Source organism: Dipodomys ordii, unplaced genomic scaffold (assembly GCF_000151885.1).
Source record: "Dipodomys ordii isolate 6190 unplaced genomic scaffold, Dord_2.0 Scaffold45, whole genome shotgun sequence".
Lineage (NCBI taxonomy): Eukaryota > Metazoa > Chordata > Mammalia > Rodentia > Heteromyidae > Dipodomys > Dipodomys ordii.
Genome location: NW_012267261.1, coordinates 13,107,342 through 13,129,599, shown reverse-complemented (window position 1 = coordinate 13,129,599; position 22,258 = coordinate 13,107,342). Strand labels below are relative to the sequence as shown.

The following is a 22,258-nucleotide window of genomic DNA, read 5'->3' as shown; positions in this document are numbered from 1 at the left end:
TTTGTATTTATAGGTATTTTACAAGGTTAAATAAGAACAATAATAAAAAAAATTGAACACTAAAATGAACAAGTTTTTTTTTTTCTCTTTTTAATTTTCTTTCCAAACGTGACCAGTGTTGCTGAGTGACACTCAAGTAACTGGTGGTTTTTCCTGTGCAGCTGGCTACTTGGGACTGTTCAGGTGGAGTTGGAAGCTGATGCAGAAGCGGCATTATTGGTCTGTCCACGGTCTCCAGCATTAGCATCTGCAAGTTAAAAGTCCCAAGAACGCATGAGCAATGCTTTAACACTCAGAAAAACAAGTCCATTGCCTCAACTACAGACTGAGCTGTATTGTTAATGGGATGAAACCTGAATTTCTTCCCACTTAGACCTAAGCTCATGCCTTTGCAGAACTGACAATACATAAATGCTGAGTTAAGACTCTAGCATGCTAACTTCAAAATAAATGAATAGTGCACAGCTGGAAACTCTTACTACATTCTGATCTATGTTCCAAATATGGTGAATGAAAGAAAGACATGTGGGTCAGTGTAATTCAAACCCAGTTGCTTGTTTCCTACGTGCTGTCATTTTCCACTATTAACAGAGATGGAAGACAATCAGCACACGAGAAGTAGCCACTGTACTCTTAATGCGTTCACTCGTTCAATAAAGCATTCTGCAGTCATGTATCTTGTCTGATCTCCCCAAGGTCAGCTTCACAGCTAACCTCTATCTCCTATTCCCTTTTAAAGATCTATGATTATTTCATGGCACCTGTTGGCATTTAAGTGGGTATCTGTGTCCAGACTGGCTGGCTCTCCATCCTGGGTAGACAACAGACTGTTCTTTCAGTGGCTTTCATTTGTATATACAGTGATGGGGAATGTACTGCTGGCCAAATATTCCTCCCAAAGACTTCATCCTAAGTCCTGAGCAAGAGAAGTAGTTTGACTTGGATGGGCAACTTCTACCTCCCTAGTATTCTTGGCCACCAAAGTTAATGATACCAAAAAAGCATACCAGAAATTTCTGTCTCTACAACAAAAGGGATCTGTAATTTCCCATGTCTCATGATGAGTAGCGTAAACAATGAAAGGACTGAATGCAAACATTTGGTCCTTTATCTTTCTTTGAATTTATTAAACTAGAGTGAGATATAAGAGATCCCAAGGAATACTTAACCATTTCCTTACTGCTTAAGAAAATTTAATCATTTCTATAGCTACGCTAAAAACAATATTTCTTTTCCAAATTCCTAAATAAGAATAAACAAGGACTTAGTTTCATAAATTATGGCACAGTCCTAGAACATTAAATATTATATACCACTATATATAACATAGTAAATTAGCTTCACCCACAAGATAGCATAACCCTAACTGAGAAGAAAAGCACTTTTAGCCCATGCATACAAAAAAGATAAAAGATAATATTAATTGTAATTACTTTAGAGCCAAGAACATAGGAAATTTTTATTTTCTAAAATATGGATTTTAGGCCATAAAGCAAATCTTAACAAATAGAGGAAAATTGATATTTTTGGGGGGAGGGGGTTGGGTAATGTGGGTTGTATGGTTTAAACTCAAGAGTCTGGATACTGTCCCTTAGCTTTTTTTGCTCAGGGCTAGTGTTCTACCACTTGAACCACATCTCCAATTCCAGCTTTTTTTGGGTAGTTAATTGAAAGTAAGAGTCTTGTGGATTTTCCTGTCCAGGATGGCTTCAAATTGTAATCCTTAGATATCAGTTGCTAGGATTACTGAAATAGCTTTTCTTTTCTTTTCTCTTCCTGTGTTTGGGGGGGTGGGGGGCGTGTGTGCATGTGCACGTAAGTCCTGGGGCTTGAACTCAGGTGTTGTCCTTCAGCTTTTTTGCTCAAGACTAGCACCTTACCAGTTGAACCATAGCCCACTTTTGGCTTTTTGGAGCTTAACTGTAGATAAGAGTCTCGTGGACTTTCCTACCCAGGTTGGTTTTGAACTGAGATGCTTAGATTTCAACACCCTGAGTAGCTAAGATTACAGGTGTGAAACACCTGCACCTGAAAGTTACTTACATCTTACTAGATCATAATGGGATAAAATGAAAAATCAATAGCAAACACAAACTACATAAACACATCTAATTGAGTAATACACTTTGAATGAAAATAGCGGGTCATGGTAGAAATCAGGAAGGAAATTTAAGAAAATTCCTAGAATCTAGTTAACACTAAAATACAATATAGTTGAATTTGGTACATCAGAGAATGTAGCAAAGGCAGTTCTACGAGGGGAGTTTCTAGCTGTTAGTACTACATTGAAAAGTCAAAAGATCCCAAATAAATAACCTATGATGAATCTCAAACTTTTAGAAAAACAAGAATAAGCTAAACTTGAAATTAGTAGATGGGAAGAAAATAATAAAGATCAGAGTAGGAACTAATGAAATGGAAAACTTAAGCAATGAAATAAAGCATTATTCTTTGAAAAGATATGACTGACAAGTCTTTGGCCAAACCTAAGAAAGAAAAAAACCTAAATTAATTAGAGATGAAAAACAGACCTCATAAAAAATAAAAATTCACATGTGATCAGAGAATATTTTAAAAACATATTCCAAGAAATTAGAAACTCTAAGAAATGGATATATTTCTAGACACGTATGACCTATGGATACTGAAGCAAAAGGATATAAATAATTTAACCAGAACTACAGAAAGCAATGAGACTGAAGCAGTAACAGTCTCCCAATGAAGGGGAGCCCAGTAGCGGATGGATTCAATGTTGAATTTTACCAGTCTTTTAAAGAACCAACACCAATGTTTCCCAAACCATTCCATAAACTAGAAAGGGAACAAACACTACCAGCATCACTTGATACCAAAACCAGAAAAGGATATCACAACAACAAAAAAACCCAAAACTATACACCAATATTTCAGATGAGAATACATGTAAAAATTCTCAATAGAACAACTGAAATATTAAAACAATCATTTATGTCATGAACAAATTAGTTTCATTCTAGTGATCAAGAGTGGTTCAACATATGCAAATCAATAAAGGTAGTAAAGCAGAACCAGGCACCAATGGCTCAACTTGTAATCCTAGTTACTCAGTGGATGTTGGTATGAAGCCAGCCAAGCAGACAAATCTGAGACACTCATCCCAATTAACCAGCAAAAAGCTGCAAGTAAAGGTGTGGCTCAAGTGATAAGAGCATCAACCTGGAGTGAAAAAGCCAAGCAAGAGTGAAAGGCCCCGAGTTCAAGCTCTTGTATCAACACACATGCACACATAGAGAAAAAAGTAAAACAACACCTTAACTAAAATCAAGGCAAAAATCACAAGGTTGTCACAATAGATGTAAAGGCATTTGACAAAATTTAACATCTAGAGACATAGCTGAAGTGGTAGAACACTTGCCTAGCAAGTTTCAGGCCTTTTTTCATGAAACTAGGAACAGAAAGGACATATTTCATAGCAATAAAGTCTATATGTGACAAATCTATAAACAATATCATACCAAGTGAGGAAAATATTTTCTTTAAGTCAAGAATGAGACAAAGGTATCTACTCTCTTCACTCTTATTCAACTGAAGTATTTGAATTCCTAGCCAGAGCAGTAAGGCAAGAGAAAGAAAAGGGATTCTAAAAGAAAAGGAAGAAGTCAAAATATTCCTATTTATAGATAATAACTTATAATTAAGATCCTACTGACTCCACCTAAAATCTCGTGGCACAACAGCATACAAAATTGACATAAAAAATCAGTAGCTTTTCTCAGTAACAACAACAAATAGCTTGAGAAATCAGGAAAATACAGCCATTCACAAAAACCTCAAAAAACAAAACAACAAAACACAACAAAAAACAAACTGGGAATAAACTTATCTAGGGAAATGAATGACTTTGACCGTGAAAACTACAAAACACTGAAGAAACAAATTAAAGAAGACACTAGAAGATAAAAAAGATCTCTCTATATTCATGGAATGGCAGAATAAATCCTGTGAATAAAAGCTACATTAACCAAGTTGATCTACAGATAAAATGAAATCTTATCAAAATTCTAATGACATTCCTCATGAAAATAGAAAAACAAAAACCCTAAAATTTGTATGGAAGTTCAAAAGACCATGAGGAGCAAAACAAATCTTAAGCAAAAAGCAATGCTAGAGGTTTCACATTTGAATGAAGCCTATCACAGAACCAGAATAACAAAAGCAGCATGCTCTTGGAACAAAAACAGACATAGTCCTCGTGAATAGACTAGAAGACCCAGGAATAAACCTATATAACTATAGCTATGTGGCAAAGCTATCAAAAATATATGCTGAAGACAGCTTTTACAACAAATGGTATTGGGAAAACTGGACATCTAAATGTAGAAGACTGAACTAGATCTGTTCTGTACAAAATAAATCCAGCATGGATCATAGACCTTATATAAATCTTGAAATGTTTTATATTTTATATATAGTATATAAATATAAGAAAACAGCAACAGCTTTCTGAATATGACTCCAGTAATAGCTTAGGAAATAAAAATAACATGAATTAACAAATGTGACTGTAACAGATTAAATAGCTTCTGCACAACAAAGGAAAAATTAGCAGAGTAAACAGACAGCCTACAGAACAGCAGAAAATTTGTCAGCTATTCATATGACAATTAATATTCAGAATAAGAATCTGCAAAAACTGAACACCAAAAGAACAAATAAATCCAATCAACAAATGGAGAAATGAACAGTATTCAATAGAAGTATAACTGGAAAATAAGAACATGAAGAATTATTCAACACCCTTAGCCACAGATGAAATGTAAACCAAAATATTAGGCTTCCCTCACCTCAGTCAAAATAAGCTGTTGTCAAGAAAACTACAGTAAATGCTGGTGAGGATCCAGGGATAAAAGGAAGCCTCATACTCTGCTGTTGGGAATGTACATTGGTATAGACAGTACAGAAATCACAATGAATACTAAAAAGAATAATCCTGTGATACCACTCTTGGACATAATACTTAAAGGGTAAAATGTTCTACCACATCTCACATTCAACTGATCTGCTCATGAATCCAATGGTCACTATACACAGTACTCTCATTCCATAAAGAGCGATTTATGTTATGTGTTATTTTCAAGAAGTTCTTAGAGTCACATTTAACTATAATGCACCAAGATACTGAAGTGTTTTAAAAAGGAAAATAATATGAAAGTTTTGGGAGAGAAAATATAAAAGCATCCTTTACCTATTAATTATATACTTGCTAATCCTTATCTACATTCAAACATACATTTGACCATAGTTGTCAACATGTATCCTAAGATTTAAGAATTTTCCCACATAGAATATGTCTGTAAATATTTATAGTATCCATAATAACTGCTTTTTATGACCACAGAAAAGTGGAGATTCTATGTGTATTAAAATAATTTCCTGCCAGGCGCACGCCTGTAATCCTAGCTACTCAGGAAGCTGAGATCCTCATGAGGCTCACAGTTCAAAGCCAGTATGGGCATGAAAGTCCATGGGACTCTATAATCTCCAATTAACCACCAGAAAACCGGAAGTGGCACTGTGGCTCAAGTAGTACAGCACTCACCTTGAGCAGAAGAGCTGAGGGCCCAGGCTCAGAGTTCAAGCCCCACAACCAACAGACAGACACAGACACAGACAGACACACAGACACAATCCATCTGGCTGCTAGTAGCTTACAGCTATGATCCTAGCTATTTCGAAGGCTGGTATCTGATGACTGCCGTATGAAGCCAGCTTGGGCAAAAAAGTATGTGACTTTATCTTCAATTAATGTCTAGCTGTAAGCAAAAAAAATGGCCCTAAGTTCAAGCCCCAGTACCAGCACAAAAAGAAGAAAGAGGAGATATTTTCTACTGCTGACCATTCAGAAGCTTGGCTCTCTTACTTGTTACATATAAAATTTGGTTATTATATAATTTATTATATATTATTCCTATGCTGTATACAGTAGCTTTTTTCCTTTTAATAGATTTATCATGAAAATAAGGGCCCTAGCTTGTGATTAGTGAATTAAAAACATGAACTCTGATTATTATACATTGAAGGACTTACCAACAAGTTTTTAATCAATGCCTATCGATCAGTAACTACCTGAACACAAAGAATAATTGAAACATCTACAAAAATAAATTTCCTCTGCTTATCATCCAGCTTAATAAGATACAACATATCTTTACAATTTTCAAGGATTATGAAATTGCATTTTGTTACTCAAAGATTTTTGGAGAGAACATAGAGAATAACAATTATTTATAAATTCCTAGGATAACCACAATAGGATTTTAGGCAAAGGGCACAACAAAAAAATAAAAATTTAAGAAAAGGTCTATTTTCTTTATTTCCAGAAAGAGCAATATAGAATTAACCAAAATGTCTGCCTCTATTTTTAAATTCAATAGGACCTAACATTTGGAAATCATTTAATAGCTTTGGCTACTACTAGTAATCAAAAACCAACCAACAAACCCAAAGTCAATTCCATTGTACCTGCTTTAGGACTAAGCTTTGATCCTAGGTCCACATGATCTAAGAGAATTTCATTCTTACTTAAGCCAGACATAAACTTGGAAGATTCTGAGAGAGTCATTTGTCCAGACCTTGGTCTGGACAAAGAGAATCTAAACTGCAGTTGTGCTGAGCATCAGTAGAAATAATATTTTAAATGATCAGATGGTAATCTCAAGTTTTTGCTTTGCTTCTGAATTCCTATTTTGGTGATCGAAAACTATTTTTAGATGATTATTAGAAGGCACAATAGAAGGCTATTGGAATAGGCACTATCATGTTATTGATAATGTTTTGTTAACTGCAAGTGAATTTGCCTCTAAAAGTATTCATTTTGATGTATGTTCTCTAACAGATTGGCTTAAGTCAACTAAGCCTACTGACTCAGTAACTTAGGGGTCCATATTCTTAACTAAGCCCAGGCCATGCTGGGCTCAGTACTGCTATCGTATACTTAGTGTGAATGATTTAAGAGATTCTGACTTTGAAAACTTTAAATTTGAAGCATTTCCAGTTTCAGATACTCTAGATGTAGAACTTTGTAGACTGCAAGTTTATTTCTTTGTACCCTGAAATGTTTTTGTGAAGAAAGCTTTGTTTATGCTTGAGAGACAGGTTCAATCTACCCTGAGTCACAGATTCTTTCATTGTCAGGATATATGTCAATCTTAAATAACATGCTTTTCCCCCTCCTAAACAAGTCTGGATCTGTCCTTTCTTTACAGTAACAATAAAAATAAGAAGCAGTTCTCTTTTACTAAGGACCTACTGAATTAGCAGGCAAGGCCTAAGAACTTTTAAGATTTCAATCTCTTTCTCACAATTCTGTAAGTTATTTATTTAGTATGTCTACTTTATGGATAGGGAAACTGAAGGTAAGAAAAGCTGTGGGCATGAATATTTTAAGGTCTTATGTAAAAAAATAAATACAGGGAGCTGTTAGTGCCATATAGTTAATCTCTTTATGTAGACATAGACTAGAACACTGAGGAACACTTAAAAAAAAGCATCTATCTCCAAAATGCATTATTGTATTTTTGTTGGAATACTAATGAGAACGTCACTTTTATATTTCTTTTGTTATATATATAACATCTGGAGGGGAAAAATCTCAAGCACCAACACTGCTTCTTCTAAATCACGAATATATTTTTCATCTAATGAATAATAGCACTTCCTTAATTTACTTTAGCCACTAGAAAAGCTCAGAGTAACATGAAATCCTCCCTGGTACCAAAGACTCCTTTTTTTTTTTGGTTGGTCATGGGGCTTGAACTCTGGGCCTGAGCACTGTCCCTCAGCTCTTCAGCTCAAAGCTAGCGCTCTACTACTTGAGCCATAGTGCCACTTCCGGCTTTTTCTGTTTATGTGGTGCTGAGCGAACCCAGGGCCTCATGCCTGGAGGCAAGCACTCTACCACTGAGCTACCTTCCCAGCCCCCCAAGACTCCTTTCTAAGCATACAATGTGCTCTAGAACCTGAGTTGCAATCATAATGAACTAGTTTAGTATTTCAAATTAAGAAAATTATTTCTAGGGTCAGAGGTATGACTCAAACAATACAAAGCTTGCCTAGTAAGTACAAGGCCCTGAGTTCAAACTCCAGTACTAAAAAAATAAGAAAAGGAAGGTTATTATTCTTATTCAAAACCTAACAATTATTTTTATAAGTAATCATTTTTATAAACAATCAATTCTAATTCTGGAAATGAGTTCAATAACTAACCAGGTGTTTAGGGTTATGATTTATTTCTTATCGTGAGCAATCAATACAATAATAAATGGCTCATCTAAATTAACAGGCCATAGTGGATTTTGTCCTAAATAGACATGGTCATAGTGTTTGGTTTTGTAACTGCATTTTTATTTTGTTTATTTATTTTTGCACATATATGATTTTTGCATTACTTTGGGACAGTACTGCTATTCCATTTTATAGATTAGTTAAATAAGACACTAATAGAACTGAAGGGTCTTGTGACTTTCTCCAGAGAGAGCATGTGCTAATGTAACTGGAATTAGGCAAAAAGGAGATTTCTTCCTGGAAGGTAGGATACATTCTACAGTGAAACTTTTTTTTTTGTTTTGGTCAGTTGTGGGGCTTGAACTCTGGGTCCAAGTGCTGTCTCTGAGCTCTTTAGCTCAAGGCTACTACTAGAGCACAGCACCACTTCTGGTTTCCTGGTAGTTAATTGGAGATAAGATCTCACAAGTCTCACAGACTTTTCTTGCCTGGGCTGGCTTTGAACCGCAATCCTTAGATCTTAGCCTCCTGAGTAGCTAGGATTATAGGCATGAGCCACCAGTGCCCAGCTCAGTGAAACAATTTTTAGACTTTATAGCCAACATTTTAAAAGATTAAAACTGAGCAGGGTCTGGATGCTGTGGTTCATGCCCAGCTACATGAGAGGCATAGGTAGGTAGATTGAGGTCTGGGGCTGGTGTTGGGCAAAACACTGAGACCCTGTGCAAAAAAAATTTTTATATCAAACATATATACATCATTATATAAATCACAAACATTATGAATGTTTTTGTTTTGTAAATAAATTTATTCTATTTTACTCATTTGGCTAGACTTTTGGTACTTTAAAATATATAATGAGATTATGTCTTCTGTGGGGACATACATGTATCTGCAAAAAAATCATATTGAGTGAAGTAAGCCAGGCTTAGTAAGACAAAGAGCACTTATTTTCTCCCATATGTGAACTTAGGCCCAAAACATAATCTTTCATGTAAACACATAAAGGGGCATATGCACATACACATGATCAGGTGGACTAGAGAGGAATATATGCAGGAATGAAACACTACAGTGCAAATCCTTTGCACAATTAACACAGTCAAAATGAATATCGGGAAGTTGAAACATGTCTTGAATGAGGGAGATGTAAAGGAGGCGGATGAATGGAAAAGGGAACAGAATAAATAGTAGACAAATAAGACATAATAATCCATGTGGCTATGTGAAAAGCGAAGCGAGAAACAATGTGGCTGGTGGGAGAAGGAATGGCTCTCATCAAGGTGCACTGTACGTATCAATGGAGAGACATATTAAATTATTCCCCGTATGCAACTTGTCTCAGTTTAAAAAAAGTTCATACTCATTACTGAGGTGGAGGCAATCATAGTTTGTTTTAAGAGATACAAATTTTTTAAATAGAAAGGACTCATGTTTCCTCACCTGAGGCTGCTGTGGCATTGGTAGGGGTTGAAGCAGCTGCTTGAATCCGAGCATGAGGAGGAATAAGGACAGTAGCCAGAGGTGGATTACTTGACAGTTCTACAGAATGAAAGACAAAAAAATTAGAGCCCACTCATCTCTACTTTATATGTGAAAAGACTTAAAAAAGCTTCAGAGTGAGCCTATTAGTAACATGTTTCCACTTCTCACTGGCCTACTATGGCAGCACTTGATCAGGAATCACAGCAGGGCATGTGAGTGTGTTGCTGCACCTGCATACGTAGGCAGATGGAACTGAACGTACAGACAATTCACCCAACAGTTTAAGACCTACCTAGATACAACTGAAATCAAGATTAAAAAATTGTTTTAGTAAAAACAAACAAACAAATTAATTAATTAGTCATAAAAAAAGACTACTTTTTTGTGTTAGTCCTGGGCCTTGAACTTGGGACCTGGATGCTTTCCCTGAGCTTTTTCACTCAAGGCTAGCATTCTACCACTTGAGTCATAGCTCCATTTTTGGCCTTTTTTGGTGGTTATTTGGAGATAAGAGTCTCATGGACTGTTCTGCACGGACTGGTTTTAAATTGCATTCCTCAGATCTCAGCCTCCTGGAGCAGCCAAGACAGGCATGAGCCACCAGTGGCTGGCAAAAAAAGACTGTTTTTACAATGTTTGGAATAGGCTTCTTTACCCATTTGTAGGAAGGTTATCTCTGCCAACTGTATACAACCTAGCTTTGTCTAAAGAATCAAGTTCTTGAAATATTTTAAGACATTGAGTGGGTATGTATGTATGACTCTGGCATTAGTTTTAGAAAGTGTGACTGGTTTTTGACTGCTAGTCCAGCACTCAAGTCCAGAACTGGTGAGTGCCTGTTTTCACTCTTGTAATTGTAAGTTTGAAGGAATAAATTATATGATCATACTAGCTACAGGAAGATATTATCCTCTCAGCTATAAGTCTGACAATTTATAGACATAGTGTGAACTAAGAAAAGTTAGGAAATAGTGACTTTAATGAAGATAAAATTCACATAGTACATAAAAATCAACCATTTAAAAAAGTGGGGCTGGGAAGGTGACTCAGTGGTAGAGTGCTTGCCTTGCATGCATGAGGCCCTGGGTTCAATTCCCCAGCACCACATAAGCAAAAATAAAAAAAGCCAGAAGTGGCACTGTGGCTCAAGTGGTAGAGCGCTAGCCTTGAGCTGAAGAGCTGAGGGACAGAGCCCAGGCTCAGAGTTCAGGCCCCACGACCGGACCAAAAAAAAAAAAAAAAAAAGTGTACAATTCAGTTGCATTGTATACATTTGCAATGTTATATAACTGTCTCGTCTATCTAATTCTAAAACATTTTCATTACTTGAAAACAACTTCAAATCTATGTACTCAGCTATTTCCAACCACACTCCCCTCTAAGTCCCTAGGAAGGGAAATGAGTGTCTCAGTGCTTTAGTTTGTAAAATGTTGGGCGGTGTAAAGCCCTTACTTAGCTTACTATTTAAATATCAAAACTGTTTAATTAGATTCTAAATGATACTAGATTCTGATAAAGAAAGAAAGAAACTGACATCATGGCTTATAGAAAATGGATGAGAAAAATGAAATGGAAAAAAAAAAAAGACTATTCATTCTCTTTTTTCATTGAATGGGAAAAATCAGTCCAGCGCCTCAAGCAATAGTTGTTCCCAGAAAGATAGCTGGCTCAGATGTATAATCCTAGCTATTCTGGAGGCCGACATCTGAGTATCACACAACTCAAAGCCAGATGGGGCAGGAAAATCCATGAGACTCTTTATCTCCAATTAACCACCAAAAAAAGCTTGATATGGAGCTGTGGCTCAAGTGGTAGACTGCTAGCCTTGAACAAAAAAGCTCAAGGACAGTGCCCAGGCCCTGAGTTCAACTTGACAGACAGAGAGAAAGAGAGAGAGAGAGAGAGAGAGAGAGAGAGAGAGAGAGAAAGAAGGGAGGGAGGGAGGGAAGGAGGGAGGGAAGGAGGGGAGGGAGAGGAGAGAGATGGAGAGAACAAGAGAGAGACAGAGAGACAGAGAGAAAAAAAGATACCATTTTTGCTTCCCACAATCAGATTGACAGTTTTCTCACTGAGCAATAAAAAAATTCTATGATATTTTACTTTCAAGTCAGAAAAAGTTTCATCTGCAATCTTTTATCCAGGAAAAAGACAGAATTTCTGGTAAATGGCCATGGCTGATGACTTTATGGTTCTAGGAATATAAAAAGAACTAATATAGAATGTGAATATCTTTCAATAATTTAGAATTAGTTTAGACTTACCATTCCAATTATAGTTAAAATCTCCTAAAATAGAAATCCATTCATCTACTCACACACCCACATACACATCCATCTAACACTGAACCTGAAACAGTGGTTTAGGTCTCAGGACATGTAGAGAAAAATGTAATTACCCTTGTCTGATCAAAATAAATTTAGACACTGAAACAAGCTGACAAGAAAGGCATTCAACCTATTTAGGATAGAAGCCCTTTCAATGAAAAGTTCTCTATAACTATATTCCCAATCTGAAAGAAAATCTAAAGAGTGGAAAGATGATCAAAGATATTACTGTAACACATTTTGACAAAGCTTCTGTTTATAAACGAACCTGAGTATCAGGAACCTGTAGTTAATATCCTATGGCCCATTTCCCCTAATTCATTTACTCTCTTCCCAACTCACTTATCCTGTAATTGCATGCTGAGGCGTGGCCATGCTGGTTTTCTGTCTTAGTCTGGGTAAAGGTATGTATATGTACAGGCACATGTAGGTACAGGACATTTTCCTTAGGTATAGGAGGAGACTGTCATTCTTTTTTTAAAAATTGTTATTAGAAAGGTGATAGTTTTTGCTATTGGAGTCTTCTCTTTTTCCATATGAATTTTTGGATTGCTTCTATATCACTGAGGAGTGTTGTTGGAATTTTGATGGGTGTTGCATTGACTTTGTAGATAACTTTGGACGGTATTGCAATTTTATAATGTTAATCCTCCTAATCCAAGACCATGGGAGATTTTTACTTCCTTAAATCTGCTTGAATTTCCTTTTTCAAGTTTTTAAAGTTTTCATCATAGAGGTCCTTTATATCTTGGTTTCCTTATTTACAATAACTAGAATATATCTATATATCTCCAAGTTAATCCAATGGATAATAAAAGATAAATAATTACACTTGGACACGATTAATTAAACAGCAGTCTAAGCATCTGCACAGTGAGAACAAAGGAGACTATTCTTAGGAGAGGATCACAGTGGCTCAATAGCTATGTGTATATGACCATATAAAATGATGCTTATTGAAATAAGCTTGAAAAAAGGGAAACAAGAGGTTTATTATTGTAGTGTTTGTAGTTACTTGCTGTGCAAAAATATTGATGTAATTCCATTTGTCAAGTCTTTCTTCTATCTGCTGTGCACCTGAGACTCTTCAAATAGTTTCTGCCTATTCCTATGAGTTAGTTCTAGTGTTTCACCTACTGCCTCTTGCAGTAATTTCAAAGTTTCAATAGACTGTTATTCTTGAATTGGATAGGGAAAGTGGGGTTGCTAATAAAGGGAAAGAAAGGAAAAGGGGGATGCTCCAGGATCCTGAAGGCCTTGACACTTCCAAAGACCTGAGGGTCTTTGTTAACTCTTTTAAGTCAAACACCCTTAAAACATTAAGAATTATAAAATGTATAATCATTACTGGTTTTACAACTCCTGTATTTCCTTGTTCTTTTCCAAATTATAAGCATTCTTTAAGAACACACAGTATCTACCTGTTTGGTCTTTACTATTTCAGAAAATGGCAGTTCACATGCCATAGTTATTGCCTGTGCACTCTTCCTATAGTCCTGTTCTCTCCACAAATCTGCATCTTTTATGAAAGCAGACTATAAGCACTCCTAATGGGGTTATCACAGCTACTTCAAAATGGCTCCCTTTGATTTTATTCCCAATGATTACTACTACTCCCAATTATTCTAAAACAATAAACAATAAGGAAATAGAGGCTGTGAGTATGGACACAATCTGTAGCCAAAGAATGTAAAACCAGTGGCATTTTAGAAGATAGAAACAGCAAAGCAATAGCACTTCTCAGGATCAGAAAGCATGTATGTATGTATGAGGCAGAGCAGAGGCTGAAATTGAAAAGCTAGGTACTATTTATTTACTGATCATTAGTACTAGGAGTAGAGAGACAAAAACTGAAAGACAGGAAGGGTCAGAGACAGATGGTTAACTTATTAGAGACATATTTATAAAAAATAAGATGGCAATAGCTTCCAAAAGACAAGGAAAGTTAAGTCATGGTAAGGATTTTTTTCAACTAGTTGCACTTGCCATGAAAAAAGTGAAACAACAACAAAGCTGAGCACTGATGGCTCATGCCTGTAATGCTAGCTACTCAGAAGGGTAAGATCCAAGGATGGTGGATTGAAGTTAGCCAGAGCAGGAAAAGTTCATGAGACTCTTCTCTCCAATAAACACCAAAAAGCCAGATGTGGAGCTGTGGCTAAAGTGGTAGAGTACCAGTACTGAACAAACAAGCTAAGGGACAGCACCTAATCTCTGGCACAAAAATAGGGGGGGGGGAACCCTATAGTTTATAATAGAAAATTACGATGGTTTAGAAATAGTTACATAATCCATAACCAAACATTTTATGCACATTTTTAAAAAAGCAAAATGATATGTGAAACATAGAAATATACCAACTTACGAAGACAAATATCAACCAAAAGGTTAACCAAATCCAAATGTAAATAAAATTTGCTTCACTATTGTTATACTGTAGAAATTCCCATGAAAGGCGGATTAAATGAACTCAATCCTGTCTAGTAATCTTTTAAAATGAAATAACAAACCTAAATCTAGCTAACAAACCTGGTTTCTTTTCATCTTTTATTCTTCAAAGTAAGATTCCCAAGTCTATTGGTAAGGAAGGAGTAGGTAAAAATCTTTCCTTGGTTTTTTGTTTTTCCGTGTGTGTGTGTGTGTGTGTGTGCGCGTGCGCGTGCGCACGCACATGCGCACACACACGCGTGCATGTGTGGTGGAAGCAGGTAGCAGTGGTGGTAATGTACATTTATTCAAACTATTGTATAAAAGCTAAGAATAAATTTAAGATTAGCATACAGTACGTGAACCCTAAGAAAGAAATCAGGTAGATGAATTTTGTTCCTTTGTTAGCTTTGAAATTTATATCCCCAGAAGGGAGCTGATGAGCAGAGAGACTTCCCTTTTCATTCATAAGTAGTATGAGATCAATTTATGTGTATCACACTTCTTATAGATATGTGAAAACTGTCAGTAATTATCTAAATGGTTAAGGCCACTATTTTTCTTTACATAAAAAAACTTAAATGACCTAACAGTGGAGCGACTTGTTCAATGGTGTACACTAATTTAAAGCTACAAAAGTGTTCCTTGATTTTCTGCTGCGATCTAATGTTATTTGTAGATATTTTTTAGTTGACAGCTTATCTTCTTTCCTAACAAATTCAAGGTGTCCAGGAAATCCCTGTCCAACTTCCTAATACTGACTGTACCATTCCATACTCAGCCAGAAAAATTTTTAAAAATGTTGTAGTCTAAATGTAAAATATTAGCAGTGTTTCCACAACAGCAGGATTAGACTGGGTAATTTAATTCCTGGCAATTGGTTTAAGTGAAGTTCATGTATTAGCATTAAAAAAATATATATCTAGCAAGATGCTAGATTTTTTAAAGTTCTGAAAAATTACAACAATCTTCATATAAAACTGATAATTTAGTCTAAAACCCCGAATAGTCACTTTTTTGTCGTTAGTAGCACAGTTTTCTAAATTAAATCTTCCTTTCCCCATCTTAGCATATTTTGAATTTTCTTGAGCTGTCTTGCAGAATCTTTCCTTTAATCTCGGATTTCAATGCCAGAAGGGGGTAGCCTAATTACCTAGAAATGATATTCTTCTTGATTATTTATAAAGCATTAGAGAATCATTCTAACATCAATTTATTTGATGGTCCTACATACAAAGCTTTTACAAAAATATGTAAATCCATGGAGACAGAAACATATTGCTGCCTGGGGCCCAAAATGAATAACTGGGGCGTCACCACTAAATGGAAACAAAGTTTTCTTCAGAAGCAATGAAAATATTTTGATTGCTGAATAACACTGTAAATGTACTAAATAAGTTGTTTGCTTTTCAAAAACATGCTTAATACACAAATACTTCAGTGTTTTTGAAAAGCTTAGAAAAATTTATGGGATTGTTTTCTTTTCTTTGACAACAATGGAAGATTTAAGCTAGTGACTGAACTTAGTTCTGGAGGGTTTATTTGTAGTACTGGGAATCAAAGCCAGGGCATGCCCCAACCCTTTTGTCCATTTTTGTTTCTGAGCCATTATTTCCCATTAACTTTACTCAAACTTTGAGATTTTCCTGCTTCTGCCTCACAAGTAGCTGAATTACAATCACATATAACCAAACTGTTTTTTAACTCTGGATTTTTAAACTTGATTAATTAAAATGACTGCTATCTCTTTTAGTACTGAGGATCAAACTCAAAAGCCTTACACATACTAGGCAAGTGGTTATCAGTGAGGTACAATCTTAGCCCTGAGTAGGTCAATTCTGATTCACCTGCACATATACAATGATGAACGTACACCAAATATTTCTCAATATAAAAGAATTACCTTCCAGAATCTACCTGTCATAAATAGTATTTAATATCTGAGTTTTTACCAAGTCATACACCTGATGACACTGAGTATTCTTCCTTAGTTTATCCTGAACTACAAAGTTCTTTTTGGTAAGGAGAGTGTAAAAAAGCTTTAACCAATGACAGCTTGTGAAACTTTGTCATTTGACAAAGTAACAACAATTACAACAATAATAACAACAACAAGGTCCAGTTATACTGTACAGATAACATATATTTAAAATTTGGACATGGGTACTTATAAACTTTTCCTTACATAGTTTTAAAGAGTGCTTTATATTAAAAAAATTCAGGTGTCAACCTTAAAAACTGGTTCAAACACAATTCTATTTATTATAAAGACACAGGTAAGATATACTTAAAGAATTTGAGTATGATTATTCTATGAAAGTTGATATGTCAAAAAAGCAAAATTCCTAAATTGGTATATAAATGATGTAATATAGAACTTAAAGAGTATTCAAATTAACAAACCTATTTTGGATCTCAATGGAAAAATGGGAGATTATTTTATATTTAAAGATTATCAGTATATGTGTTAGAAAATAAAATTTGAGAACTACATTACAAAATACTACATAATGAGAGATTATTTTGAATGCTAACAGAAACCATTTGGGAGTTGTGATTTCAATTTTCTCTGTACTGTGTTTTCAATGTTTCCCTCATTTTTAGAAAGTGAATTACTTTTAATTGAAACAAAAACATTAAGATTTAAAATTTTTAAATTTATTTTATCAAGTGGTCAAAAACTTTATGGCATGGGATCATAGGAACTTTGCTTGACAGAGGTCCACAGTCAGTTTAATGTTTTGTCAAGTGGGAATAACACTATCTACCCATTATCTGACCCTATCTAGCTTTCTTTTGAAAATCTGGGTATAGAGATTAATATTTTGAAAATAAATTGTTCCACTGTTTGAGCTGAACATTTAATCACTGACTCATGAATAATTTTATTCAGTCTCTACACCCAAAACATATGTCCTGTGACTAAGTTCAAATACTTACCATTTATAAACAGTATGCTACTACTTTCAATTTTTCAATCTGTAGAAAGAACTGTTGTTGTTGTTGTTATTATTATTATTATTAGTCGTGGGATTTGCTCTGGGCCTGAGTGCCACTTGAGCTGCGGTACCACTTCCAGTTTTCTGGTGGTTTATTGGAGATAAGAGTTTCACGCTGTGGACAGAAAGGAGCCTTACTGCATTGCTGGTGGGAGTGTAAACTTGTTCAACCACTTTGGAAAGTAGTATGGAGGTTCCTCAAAAGACTCCACATAGAGCTCACTTTTGGGCATCTACCCAAATGATCACAAACAAGGCCACACTAAAGCTACTAGCACGACTATGTTTCTTGCAGCATTATTTACCATAGCTAAGATATGGAACCAACCCAGATGCCCCTCAGTAGATGAATGGATCAAGAAAATGTGGTATATATACACAATGGAATTCTATGCCTCCATCAGAAAGAATGACATTGCCCCATTTGTTAGGAAATGGAAAGACTTGGAAAAATTATAATAAGTGAAGTAAGCCAGGCCCAGAGAAACAAAGGTCCCACAGTTTCCCTTATTTGCAATCACTAGTATATGTCTGAGTCAAGCAGAAAAGGTCAGATAAGTTGATATTAGGGAAATGAACCCTAAGATATGTATTCAAATGTTTTTTTTCTTTCAGATGATTGTTTCTAACACATTTATAAGATGATTTCTTTGTTGCTTTGTATGTCCCTCCCCCATGGTATAACCCCTGCTTTCACTGTATTTGAGGTTCGTATAATTTGTGGAGGGGAAGGGAAAAAACAAATCATTTAAATAGGGATACAGGTGGACCCATTGCAACAATGAGAGGTATAAGTCGTTATGTGGAAAATGAACTTTACAACTTTGGTGGGGGGGGGGGGGGGGGGGGTTGTTTTGGGGGGGGGGGGGGGGGGGGGGGGGGGGGGGGGGGGGGGGGGGGATGGGAAGGGATGGGAAGGGGAGGAAAGGGGAAACAAAGGAGGAGGCAACAATGCTTGATAAGAAATGTACTCATTATCTTGCCCATGTAATTGTAACCCCTCTGTACAGTATTTTCACAATAAAAAATAAGTGTGTATAATTTTTCTCTCAAAAAAAAAAAAAAAAGAGTTTCACGGACTTTGCTGCCTGGGCTGGCTTTGAACCATGATCCTCTGATCTCAGCCTCCTGTAGCTAGGATTACAGGCATGAGCCACCAACACCTGACTTGTTATATTTTTTTCTTTATAAGGTATGTTATGTTCACTTCTCTTTTCCAACCTCTATATTTAATTTTGCTTCTTTGTGCATCCTACCCCTATATACTAATATTCTTAAAATGGAGTAACCAGGACTCCAAGTAACATTCAGATGGTTTCCAGTTTTAATTAGCCAGAATTAATAGTCACAGGATATCTGCATATTCCTTTTAAAATATAATTTGAGAATACAACATCAGTGTTATTAGTAGGTATATAATATTGACAATGTAGTTTACAATCAACTAAACTATACACATCTATTTTACTATTAACTCAAGTCTTCCATAGATATCTACTGCTGAGATTATGCATCTTCTCACATTCAATTTTAGCAAAGTTTAAATATAGGGGGAAAAACATTCACCTTAAAATAAAGGAAACATACTTCTTTCTTAGTCAACAGAAAGCTTGATATAATCTATTCAGTATTTTCTAGTCCAAACCTTACTACAAACTCAATCAATTTATTCACTTTCTTATTTTATCTTTTTATGGTCAGTTTAAGGGGAAAAAAAAGATCATTTGGGGCATCATAATCAGGGGAAAAAGTGAACATAAAAATGAAGAAGGGCTGGGAAAGTGGCTCAGTGGTAGAGCGCTTGCCTTGCATGCCTGAGGCCCTGGGTTCATTCAATTCCTCAGCACCACATAAGCAAAAAGAAAAAAAAAGCCAGAAGTGGCGCTGTGGCTCAAGTGGTAGAGTGCTAACCTTGGCTGAAGAGCTGAGGGACAGCGCCCAGGCCCAGAGTTCAGGCCCCACGACCGGACCAAAAAAAAAATGGAGAAGAAATGACTATCACTAGGCTTTTCAGAAATGACAAATGAATACACAAACTCAGTTTTCCTTTCAATATTTTTCTGCAGCAGTGGTGTGAAATTCCAAAAGAAATTGGAATTTCTCTGTATATATTTTTTATACAAGTTCTTAGAATGTGTTTATAGGGTTATAGTTCAATTTCTGCTTTTACAAGATCACTGAGTTTCTACAAATACAGCTGCTAATTTATTTCTGGGTTTTATAATTGCTGTAATATGTAAGAAATAAGAAATGATTAACAGTTTTAAGCTTCAGATTCAAACCCAAGTGTTACATTGTACATCAGTCTTATTTGCAAAAAGCCTAACTCATTAAAAATCTCTAAACAAGTTGTTTATAACTGCTAAGGCTGAGGGAAAATGGACTAATTAAATTTTTTCTCGTCACTGTTTTGTTCAAGACCAAAAAAAGATTTGCTTAACAAACTTGAGGTGCTTCCTACCTCTGAAAGTATTTAATATATCCATTGTTTTCATCTAGAGCTTAAGGGTATAGGCTTCACAGAAACAGTAAAAAGAGTTAAGTGTCTGAAATACCTTGGGTGGTGAAGTTGAAGAGTGCAGGTGTGTCTCGCCCATTTGGTAGTTTGACATTTGGGTCCCGTAATTCATCAAAAAATGAATGTGCACAAGCTTCTAGTGGTGTTAGTCGGGCAGTTGGAGTATACTCCAGGAGACGGCTACATAGTGCAATTGCCTCTGGTGGAGTTCGGGGCCGGAAGACCTAGAGTACGAAGAAGGGAAATAAGATTTAATAGGAACCTAAGCAAATAGCCCTCTCAGTACTGAGTGAATTCCCACCATGTATAAAACCAAGGTTACATTTGAGAAAGAACCATCTAGAGTGACAGGTTAATCACATGTGATTTACTAAACAATGTGAACTATATGAGAAAAGCTCAGAGAAAAATCTACATATGCTAATCATAAGCTCTACAATCTAACTTTCATATAAAATATAAAAGGTACATATGAAGGCTAAGTTCTGGAGGTAAATACAACTAGTAGAATATTAAAAAATTAATTTTGAGCTGGGTAGCAGTGGCTCATGCTTGTAATCCTAGCTACGCAGGAGGGTGAAACCAGGATTGAAGTTTGAAGTCAACCCAGGCAGGAAAACCTATGATATTCTTATCTCCAATTAATCACCAAAAAGTTGGAGGATGAGCTGTGGTTTCAAGTGGAAGCCTTGAGCAAAAAAAGCTCAGGAATAGTGCCTGGGCTGAGTTTAAGCTCCAGGACTGGCACAAGCTCAAGCAAATACACACACACACACACACACACACACGTTCACACACATGTTCACAATTAGTTCAACTTGTGGCAGCAAATAAAGGATTTTTGGCATTATCTTTAACTACATAATTATTGATAATGGATGGCACTCTTCTAATTTGGCAATCATTTTTTTTAAAAGAGGAATAAATAGCTATTACACTAGTTCCATAAATGCTAATACTTTGGTATTATCTCTTCCATAATCAAAGCCTATCATTATTTGAAGTAATTCTTGAGCACTTATGTTTTGATGAACTGCCTGACATTGTTTTCTCAAGTAGCTATTATCATGAAATGTGGACAGATTACTTTCATTTGAATGTATTTGAATAAATGTTCTAGAGTTTTAATCAGCAAGAAAAAAATGGATTTGCCATTATGAGTCATCAAGTTACAGAAAAAGTCAAATTATACATAGCAAAATGTACTTAAACTAACCTGTTTAAAGAATAGATAACTTTCTTCTACTCACTGTACTTTAAAACAAATTAATACACAAAATGATGACGAAATATACTTGTTCTAAATTATAGCCATTTGAAAAGGATTAAAACAGAAGGAAAAGAAATAGAAATAAATATAAACATATGGACAAAAAGCCTTTGAAACTACAGAAAAATGAAATATCTTGATAGAATATACAAGTAAATAAAAGGTGTGGCGAGGAAGGTGAGCAGATACATACATAAAGTGAGCAGGCACACATAAATGAAAGGGAATGCACACTGTGATAGGGAACAAAGGACACTGGGAGGCTGTGGTTTCCCAATGAGAACGGCTCACATTTTTCTGGCTATTCATTCAGGCTGAAAGCAGATAACTACAGAGTTTGTAAGATATCCAGGAGACTGTTCATGAATACTTTATACAAAATCAGTAAAAACTAGTTTTTGGGTTTATTTTTTGCTTTTATACACAGTTTATTACTGAAAATGCTTATGTCAATGGAAATTGAGAAACTGCATAGAGTAGGATCTTAGGAACTTATCTGTTGGATATGTCTTAGTTAATGTGTTGGCTTTGTTTAGAAGGCCTTGCCTTTTTATGCCTTTGAGTACGTTTATTTGCCTTAGTCAAAGACATCTTAATGTTATTGTATATTATTTAATATGTTTAACTCTTGCACAAGTAAAAATATTTCCTGCTAACATTCAAATATAAAGTAGCAAGATGGCAAGTCATTTTAAGTAAAACTTTCCATGTTTACATTAATGAGGATTTTGTGTTAAGTGTATTAATTAAGTATCACTGTCAGTTTGTTTCTAACTTAAAGAGTGCTAACCTATCTGTTATTTTTCTGGCTATAAATGATCATTCATTTTGGTAGAAAGACATAGATAAGCGTGTTTTGTCAGGAAATTCTAACACATGGAGTCAGAGCTAGAAAGCAATAAAGAAAATTGCTCATTCCAAGGAATATTAAAATCATAATTTAATCTTTAAAAAGTATAGATTGTTATTTTAA

The 22,258-nt window shown here is 35.4% G+C and overlaps 1 protein-coding gene across 2 annotated transcripts in view; it reads right to left on the bottom strand.

Annotated features, from left to right (window-relative positions):
- The window catches only part of Gsk3b (glycogen synthase kinase 3 beta), a 158,143-nt gene continuing 135,885 nt past the window's right edge, over window positions 1–22,258 (bottom strand). Inside the window, exons 9-11 of one of the 2 annotated variants that reach the window (XM_013019436.1) lie at window positions 20,053–20,239; window positions 9,706–9,804; window positions 1–247 (exon numbers count right to left, since the gene is read on the bottom strand). In XM_013019436.1, the coding sequence (XP_012874890.1) occupies window positions 180–247; window positions 9,706–9,804; window positions 20,053–20,239 (354 nt within the window). In that variant the 3' untranslated portion in view covers window positions 1–179. The remainder of the gene's footprint in view (window positions 248–9,705; window positions 9,805–20,052; window positions 20,240–22,258) is intronic. The other variant, XM_013019435.1, reaches the window with a different exon arrangement.